Raw genomic sequence first — 9864 nt, 5'->3', positions numbered from 1 at the left:
TTCATAACAGCTCCATTGTAGGCTAATTTGATATCGCTTAACATTTTTTCGAGTCGAATTTCGCTACACAAAACCAACAAGAGAAGAAAACAACGACATTGTGTTAGAGTGCACGAGTCACCACTATATTAATTAAATTTAGCAGGATACTTTTCCTCAGTACATTGACAGCGTCACCATGCACATTCGCCTCAAAAATGGCTATTTTCTCTCCTATAGTGTCCAAAACAATCGATTCACCTTCTGTGTTTACTGCCCTTTCTGACTGTTTCATCATCGTGGTTCAATTGTGCATATTTCTCACCAAAAAAGCTTTCTTAAAAATGGTGACTCGTTGGTGACTCGTTGAATTACAGATGCACGCTAATTAACTTTGTGAGAAGATCAAGGCCGAATAAAACGGGAGCATGGGGAAATACACTGTTGTTCCTTTTCGGAAATTTGTGCCGCATGAAATGAATGACAAGACTTTCGACCAGCGATCGCGTATCTAACAAAGGTGAACTCTTCCTTGCTGGTGCAAAATATTGGAGAATCGGGTGAAAAGTCAACATCCCGTGCGGAATGTGTTTTGAGTCTAGGTAAATGCACTTTGTGACCTGCCAAAAGAAGTGAAAAATCGTGTCGTGCGTTAATTTAGGGACACCAACGAACGTCATTTGAGAAAATCACTTCATCGCTGTCTGTACTTACAGTATCAACCAAAGCGATCGTGGTCGTACCAGGATTACAAAACGGTTCGAAAACAGAGTTTAGAGGAATTATAAAGTGTTTTGCCGCAACCAGCAACCACCGTTAACAAGATATTACGATATTTTCCTTCACGGAACAAAACTCGAACGGCCTCTGCAAATTCATCCTGGTTAAGGTCGTTCCTAAGCAGAACATGCTCAGCCACAGTCAACCTTCTATGAAATGGCGTTTTTTTTTTAACGAGAAACAACCAACCGAATTCAAAAAAACCTGAACATGTTGTATGTTTCATTTATTGTCGAATTTATCACAAATGTGGCGCAACATCACACTCCAGGCCGCTAGAAATCAAGGGTTTCCTTCTCCTAAAATGTAGCATATTTCCCGCCAATTCTTTTCATAACTGAAATTCCTCAAAAATACAGTCCCGGACAAAATTGTTGAAACACTTTACAATACCTTGCCCTCCTACAATGTTGTTTTGACAATTGGGCTCAGAAACTGGCGTTAAAACAACATTGTGAGGGGAGAGTGAGCTGCGAAAGTTTCAGATCTGTATAGTCGTGGACTGTTCCAACGAATTTTGTCACAGACTGTAGCTGTTCTCAGACAATAGGAATTTAGCGTTTTCGCCCAATAAAACTGCTTCTATTCCTGATTTGCATTTGAGCTGGTTCTTCAAGTGGGAATCTCTTTGTGTCAGCCGCTGGTCAATCTTTTCTACGTCGACTGATTTGGAACGAGTTTTCTTAGACGCGGAGCCACCTCTTGAATCGTCACGTGATCTTTTAAAAGATTGCGTGACAGACCGAAGAATGTTACGAGCACCGTAAAGAAACTTTAAAGGCATCGACCTTCAGGTCATCCTTTAATAACCGCGATTGGTCTCAGCTTGATGGCCTTTTCGCTGATCCCTGCATCGTGACCTGAAAAAAAAAAGTGACAAGCATTTTCAATTGAAAGCGAGTCACCCGCAGCATCCTAACTATTTATCGACTCCTTGGTTGCCACGCAACGTGATGTCACGTCAGAACTCCCTTGCTGACGTCACGTCAGAAACCTTACTAAATATCTCTAGTACTCTATCACAACGAAATTTCGGTATTTGATGCTGGAAATTAAGCGGAGAGAGCATCCTATAGGCCACTTTGGAAAATACCATAATACTCTTTGTTTGTTCCCCCAAATTTTACATAAGCATTGTTTTTGTTTTCTCTTGGGACCATTGTAAGTCCCAAGAGAAACTGGAAACAATGCTTATGCAAAATTTGGTGGGACAAACAAAGAGTATTATGGTATTTTCCAAAGTGGCCTATTGTTTTCATTCACAAACTGAGTTTCTTGTTAACCCATAGGTAAATATGTAAGTATAGGAAATCACGTGATTTTGAGTAAATAAGCACGACTGGATTTTTCACAAATTTGCACTTCGAAATATTACAAGCGCTTGTTTAATAATACACATAATATGCATGTTAATACACGTTAATAATATACGTGAAAAGATAAAATCAAAACAAGTGAATTTTTGACGGCGCGCGCTTTAATTTTCCATAAGTTCATTCAGTGATTGGTTGAAAAACATTAGAACATTTGCCAAATTTTACAAGACTATCATTCAAAAATCATTTCACAGTAAACTTAGAAACTTTGTAGCTTGCGCTCCTCTTTAAATACAAGAGGAGGATTGTTATTGTTTTTAACCTGAGGAAGCTCATGAAATTTCGGTTAGTAACAATCACTACAATCGTTTTGATGAGCTAATTTTAAATAATGACATTTGACCCACTTTGACTCATTGCAAGGTTCAACAAATAGTCTAATCACTTTTTGCTGTTTGAACGAGAATGTTCAAGTGCAATACGTTTTATACACGATTCTGATTGTGTTCCAGATTATCCTTTTAGGAACTTGCAAGGTGTTGAACAACTTCGTGTCCCCTATGTAGGGGCCCAGTTAGTGGGGTTGTGTCTAGTCTGCATTTCAAATCTTGAGGATTGTGTGTCGCGGTTGGAATGTTGTACAACACCTCTGCAAAGCTGTTCCTGGTTTACATTAGCTGCCTTGTCATCAACACTTTTCCAATTGGCAACGTGGTGGGTGTTGCTGGTTGTCTGAAACCACCTGCCCTGCTTGTTCAAATTGGCATTTACTGAAGCAAAATGTGAATGTTATCTTTGTCTAAGTGTATCGTTCAAAAGAAAACACAAGCAAAACTCGGAAAGGCCAAATTTCGCCTGTCTTGTATCAGATCAATTTTTAAGGCTCTGAATTTTGTGCAGTAGCTAAAACATTTAAAACAGCCTCTAAAGCATTCAAATCAAAGCCAGTTTCAGAACTTAATCACTCAAAATGTGTGATGTTGTGTCATTTTTCAATAAACTACTGGAGGTTTGGATTGAGATACTGCCTAATAGTAAAGCTAGGAGTTCAAGCCAGGATCCCAGCCAGGATCTTTCGTCAAGATTTCCAACCCTCATTCTAGTGACCTAATTACTAAAATGAGTGTTTAATCCTAATCACTAAAACGAGTACTTAGACCTAATCGCTAAAATGAGTGCTTAAACGCAATCACTAAAATGGGCGCGTAGATCTAATCACTAAAATGGGAGCGTAGACCTAATCACGAAAATGAGCGCTTAGTCCTCATCACTATCATGAGTGCGTAGACCTGCATTGTAATCACTAAAATGGGCACGTAGACCTAATAATCACTAAAAGGAACTTGTAGACCTACTCACTAAAATGACTGCTTAGACCTGGATTTCACAGGATACTGGCTTAGATCCTGGCCCCAAATCCTGCTCTGAATCATTGCTCGAGATCCTGGCTTGACGTTTAGGTACCTGAGTTTACATTATGTTTCGCTGGTATGATCTCCAAACCAGCTCTTTTCCAAACCCGCAATCAAACCTCTTAAAAACTGGTCCCGATGAAGGCTTGGAGCCGGCTAAAAAAACAAACTCCCGTAATGCCAAAATATTAATTAATATTTATTGGCTGATACTGCATACTAATTACTTATTGAAGGCAGTCAGGCCACTTGGTTTTATAGTTTTTTTTTAGCCTCCAGAAGTCTCATCAAGGAATTATGACATGCTGTTTCCGGCCTCTCTCAAGCTTTAATGCAAATACAGAACTCCTTTTAAAAAGAAACACGATTAAAGCACAGGGTAGCATCTTCGATAATAGAGGACGTAAAATCATTTCAGACGCAAACGAATTACTCGGCCCAAATCAATGACTGAAAAATGAAAGGTACTTAATAGACCATATTCGTATTCTCAGTATTGGACTGGAACTAGCTTGCAATGGAGGCTAATGCGGGGGAATAAATTAAAAAGCATTTGCATTTGAAAAGATTCCCCCGCATTAGCCTCCATTGCAAGCTAGTTCCAGTCCAATACTGAAAACACGAAAATAGTCTATTGTATCATCCATTTTTGATTTTGCGGCGTTAACTATGAGCAGTGAGTTGCAACAGAGTTGGCAGTTTCAAACTGAGTCCACTTCAAGAAAAACTTACTTCCATTTCTCATTGGTAAATTTGAAAGCGTTATGCACGATAGATTGAGGAAAAGAAAGACCCTAGATTATATTCACCGTTGCTCGAAACAGTACTCTGCACTGACATTTTGTCATTTCCTCTCCAAAAAATAAAAATGATATACTATAATGCCTCGGTCGGTACCGTGTGTCTGTCTGACAACAACATGTTTTCAATTAAAATTATGGCTTTTAACAAAAAGCATGGCATTAAGCGTGGATCATTTTAATTTTTTTTAATTCAGTTCAACCCATCTTAATCTGTGAGGAATAAGCGATTTTTTGCGGTTGTTTCGACTCCTTGTTTACCTTTTGGTGACAATTGAAAACTGAACTATAAGGTAATATGACAAGTAATCTCGCGGAAAGAAAACAGCTGAAAACAAACGAAAACTATCTATATGATTTTGCTGCATATATGCAAGCTGCTTCGAGATGCTCAAGTCGACCGCTCGCTGAGATTTGTTTCGGTTAAGAGTTTTTCTCCAGGATCACCTGAGGTGGACATTACATTTAAAAAAGAGAAAAAGGTATATTTTGTATTACTAGACATTACTAGAACTCGTGAGCGAATCGAAACTGTCGTGCTTGTCTTATAATACGTTTTCCGAAGTTAAAGTACTTTTGAGTTTTATATGAAAAAGGAAAGGAACTTGGCTTATTGTAAGTGTGTAGTCGTTCTAGCGCTGGAGCACTAATTGGGACATTGTAAACTGAATTTAACAATAAAATCAAGTCAAGTGTTGGTTTTTTGAGGAAAGGGGAAACCGGAGGACCCGGAGAAAAACCTCTCGGTGCAGAATAGAGAACCAACAAACTCATCCCACATGTGACGCCGAGTCTGAAAATGGAAGCAGGGCCACATTGGTGGGAGGCGAGTACTCTCACCACTGCGCCATCCCTGCGCTCTATCTTACACTCTCATGTCCTTCATTATAAAATCTAATAGTTTTTAGGTGTTACGTTGAACTACCAACTCTAAGTACTTAGCGCGGAAAAGGGGAAAATCTCAATACACTCTGGCCGATGATGCCGACTTTGCATCCATTTCTTTACAGCGCAAAACTGCTCGGTTCAAGTACTACTGACTACAACTCAACTACACAATCTATAACAACCAAATCACATGAAGGGCAAATTCAACCCCTTTTAATTTATAGCGCGCCAGTAGCCATGTGTGACTGATTAAAGCCCTCCTTTTCCTCAGTTAACACAGCGCTATTTCTCAGTGCAAAACGAAAGGCTTTCTAGTGGTCCGTAAATTAAAACTAAACGGGAAAAGACAACACTAACTGGCATCGCTCGTCACATGCAAACAGTTGGGAACTTCGGACCTGACCATCAGGTGGACGATTTCGTAAAGAGGCATGAAATTTAAAATTGGGAAGACCATCGCAGGAAACTAAAGCAATTGCAAAGGAAGCTCGAAAACATTTAGGCTTAAATGAGATTAGGGGCCATGGAGTACGTTTGATAGTGGGCAGCCCCTAGGGATTCGAACTCATGACCGTGCGATTAAACTGCACTTGCTGTACCAACTGAGCCATGAAGCCAGTTTGGAGCTGGTCGCTTGCGAGGTCAAGTTTATCCCGTACCAGGTGAAGTTAAACGAAATGATGCTCTATAATATTTTATAAATTTTTCATGTATTCTCAAAAAGTCGTCCAGAAAAGACCCTTGGAACAGGGCTTACAAACCTTTCATTTTCTATTTTTACTCTGAAACCGCTAGTACCAAATTTATATTTAAAGAAAATACTTCAACCACAATGTACGATGTAAACGATATGGAATAAATCGCGAAAGAATTACTATACTGCCAAATTATATTTTGAGGGCCAGTTTTCGTAGACGTCGCCGGGATCTTCAAGTTCCTGTTTTGAAAATGAATGCAGCCAGGTGTAAGGGAAGTTTAATTGAACCAACAAAAATTATTATTATACATTGGTGTCACCAGCTCGATTTTGATTGGCTATAAGCACGCAGCTAATTCTTGCTTGCTCTGTTTTTCTTACGTCATACCTACAAACAATAGATTTTATATATGTAGAATTGACGTCATACCTACAGAGAATAGTTTTATGCATGCAGAAGTTTTGTCATGGCGGAGCTCAGCTCAGGAATATGCATAATAAAACAATTATTGAATTCGGTTTTCGCATGTTAGCGATAATTATCAAGGCCTCAGTCCCCAAAAAAAGACATACTCGTACTAGGTCACCTTTAAATGCCATGTAAAGACAATTACTTCGTGAGATTCACTACAGAATTGACATGATATTCAAACCGCGGGCAGATGTAGTGAAAACTATTACTAGTAATTAAGCAAATGACTCACATCCAAACTTAAGAGGGCCAAGAAAAAGAGAAAAGGCAAGAAAACATTTGTTCCATGAAGCAAAAGTAATTTCTGCTTTGGGTGACCACCAATGATGTTTGGTGTGGTCACAAAAAGTCACGTACCACTTTGTCTTCTGACACAATTTCACTGGCTTTATGAAAAAAAGTACTTTTGTAACGCTTCACCATGCAGCCGAGACGAATGTGCTGACTCCAGCAGGCTGTATTTCCATATTTGAAAAGATCTGTTCTGCCTTAGGAGTATGGTGTGAGTCAGCTCACGGGACACTTTTCTCTGAACCGCCATGCATGCGAGTTGAGGCATACAAGCCGGAGGATGGCGGTTCAGAGAAAAGTGTTGGCGAGCTGACTCGCACCAAACTACTGCCTTATGCCGTATGCATTTAAAAGGTTTCCTTCGCAATGATCTCAAGGCAAGCAACGTTGTCCGCAAAAAAAGCTCCAACCATGTTATGATTGATTTTGGGTAGAGCGTTAAGCCATAATTGGTTCACTGTTATTTTCAAGGAGTAGATTTAACTCCAAAAAGGGAGTTAAAAAAAAAGGTACAAAACCACTCCATTTTTGGAGTAAAATTCACTCCGGTAATGCTTACTCCGTTTTTGGAGTAAAATGTACTCTTATAACTTTTACTCTTCTGTTGGGGTAAAAATTTACTCCAGTATTGTTTACCCCTCCTGTGGTGTAAAATTCACTCCAATACAAGAGTAAATTTTATCCTTCTATTGGAGTGAATTGAACTCTTTAAATGGAGTTCAATTTACCCTTGACAGAGTTAAATTAACTCCAAAACTGGGGTGAGACAAAAAGGTACAAAACCACTCCTTTTCAAGAGTAAAATTTACCCTCTTAAACTTTACTCCCCTTGTCAGAGTAATATTTACTCTTTCTACAGAACACATTCACCCTCACTAGATCTACTGTACCTTCATTTATAGTCAGATTTCTCATAAAACCATGAAAAGTTCATTTTTTAAATATTATGTAAAGAAAAGACCAGGTTGACAATGAAGCATCTAATACTGGTAATTTTAATCATAAGATTGCAAAGAATGCCCATCGATATGAATGATAAATACAATCTGTATACACATACAAATACATCACAAAAATCAAAGCTATCTTTATTCTAATTATTTGGGCAATAATAAAATGGCAATCAGCTGAATGTGTTCTTGCCTTAAACAAAGATAAATTGAGTGGTTTGTGTTTTGATTACAGATTATAACAATGAATGGCTGCAAAATAACTTCAATTACAAAAACTAAAGCATACAACATACTTGGATAAATGTGACTCAGTATAACAAAATGGGTTTTATGTACATGTAATACAAGTCAGTTCTTACAGAAAGAAGTCAAACGTAAAAAATGGAACATGCCTTAGGATAACTGATGCAAACATTTTGCCATCATTGACCTTTACCAATGTGTTCTTTTTTTCTCCAACAGAATTGCTTTCAAAAAGAAAAAAAAACACAGAACTTAGGCTGATAATTTACGTTAAGAAAAAACTAAAAACTTTTTGTTTCCAAAAACAAGAAAAAAACCCTTGAGATTAAGCTGATAATTAAGTATGCTCCCAGCAAAACAATTACAGCGAATGAAAGTTTTAACAAAACCTTGCTTTCTGCCACAAGGTAAATGTCTCTAGTTCAATTAGTGTGCCAGAAGCAACAATCCTTGCAAATGTTGTTTTTAGAACCTCTCCATTGATTGACTCATCATCCTTAAAAGTAATTAAAGAGAATAATGATTAGTATCACCCCTTCCAAAATTAAGATCATTCGACAATATTCTAACAAAATAGGAAGAGAGCACAAATCTAATACATCCCTAATCCTGAGAAACAAAAGACATCAGCCACCAATTTTGGTGTACCAAATAAATGGAACCAGATGTAATACCGGTACTTGCACGAGATTATATCTGTAACATTGTTCTTGATTCATTGAGTAACTCAGTTAACTATCAAATTAATTTTGTCATAATGATAAAAGTACACATATAGTGGTGGAACTCATGGAACAAATCTTGAAAATATATTGCCAGATGCTTTCTTTGTCTTCAACACTTTTCCAAAAAAAATTATGTGTGATGAGGTATTTATAATTATCTCATTTAACAGTATTTCAAATTTTAAACTGAAAGCAGATATTGGGTGAGACAATGGATAAATGAAACTGCAGCATCATCTTCTGCTAATCGCTAGGCATTACTAGTCTATACGTACACAGGCCTGTAACTCAGACAGTGCTTTATAATTATTTTATTGCAGTGACTGTCAAGAATTAGTTGTTTAAGTGTAATTTATGCGAGTTATTTGTAAATATCTATATGCATCACTTGTTTAAAAGCAACAATCAGCTTCTGTAAGTCTTTCAGACTTTCAGCTGTTTGACTGCATTACAGGTCTTTTACAGAAACATGCCTCAAAGGAATTTTTTCATTGCACCAACCTTTTCTTTTATCTGAGGGTTTTCTCCAACTCCTCTTCCATAGATGATACATGTAGTGGTTTGTACTGTATGTTGCAAGAAGAAGGCATCTTCTTGCCTAGCCTCAGCACTTTCTGTAACCAACTCTCTGTCCAAACTTCCCAGCAATCTTTTAATGAACCAATTCCCAGCTGTACCCACCTCCCATTTGAACTGTTAATCAACAAATAAATATAGTGAAAAGTTTCAGTTTTCTTGGAAAAAATAATTCATAATCTCAGTCACATTTCCAAACAAAAATTATTACTGCTACTTACAGATAAAAGATGTCATAAGAATTTCATCCAGATAAGAACACTCAATATCACATGTCTCAAAAAAAAAAAATGCTGGTACATGTAATAATAAAGCTGATAATTTCTAAGGTGTATGACAACTGCAGACTGTCTACAAATAGCGATTGTAAACAGTATTTAAGTCTAAGCACCCATTTTAAATCAAACGTTTAGCTTTCAATAACTGTGAGTTACGGTTACATGTAGTTTGGGGTCTGCACTCTGCAAGTGTCAGACACTGTCACTTCTGTTATAACGTACAGTGTAAGTGTTTGAAGAGCAGACTCATCAAAATTTGGCTCTCTTTTCTTTAAACGCCAATAATAACAATCTCATGCAGGCATTAACATACTATTTGCATTGAGTACAATAGTTTAAATGACAGCTGAAGCTTTCTGCTTTCTGTCGTCATGTAATTTGCGGTGAGAGCACTCTAATACCAAATCATTTGCTTAACCATTTGATCTAAAGCTTCATTTCTCTTGTGAAATAC

At 37.6% G+C, this 9864-nt stretch overlaps 2 protein-coding genes across 2 annotated transcripts in view; both read right to left on the bottom strand.

Annotated features, from left to right (window-relative positions):
* Window positions 1-1287: 1287 nt before the first annotated feature.
* The window catches only part of LOC138056484 (RNA-splicing ligase RtcB homolog), a 48102-nt gene continuing 39525 nt past the window's right edge, over window positions 1288-9864 (bottom strand). Inside the window, exon 20 of the mRNA XM_068902290.1 lies at window positions 1288-1619. Coding sequence (XP_068758391.1) covers window positions 1555-1619 — 65 coding nt within the window. The 3' untranslated portion in view covers window positions 1288-1554. The remainder of the gene's footprint in view (window positions 1620-9864) is intronic.
* The window catches only part of LOC138057746 (uncharacterized), a 2885-nt gene continuing 644 nt past the window's right edge, over window positions 7624-9864 (bottom strand). Inside the window, exons 2-3 of the mRNA XM_068903668.1 lie at window positions 9058-9249; window positions 7624-8327 (exon numbers count right to left, since the gene is read on the bottom strand). Coding sequence (XP_068759769.1) covers window positions 8211-8327; window positions 9058-9249 — 309 coding nt within the window. The 3' untranslated portion in view covers window positions 7624-8210. The remainder of the gene's footprint in view (window positions 8328-9057; window positions 9250-9864) is intronic.

Source organism: Montipora capricornis, chromosome 7, assembly GCF_036669925.1.
Source record: "Montipora capricornis isolate CH-2021 chromosome 7, ASM3666992v2, whole genome shotgun sequence".
In the NCBI taxonomy this organism is placed as follows: Eukaryota; Metazoa; Cnidaria; class Anthozoa; order Scleractinia; family Acroporidae; genus Montipora; species Montipora capricornis.
Note: the sequence above shows the minus strand (reverse complement) of the source record. Positions and strands in the feature narration are given on the sequence as shown.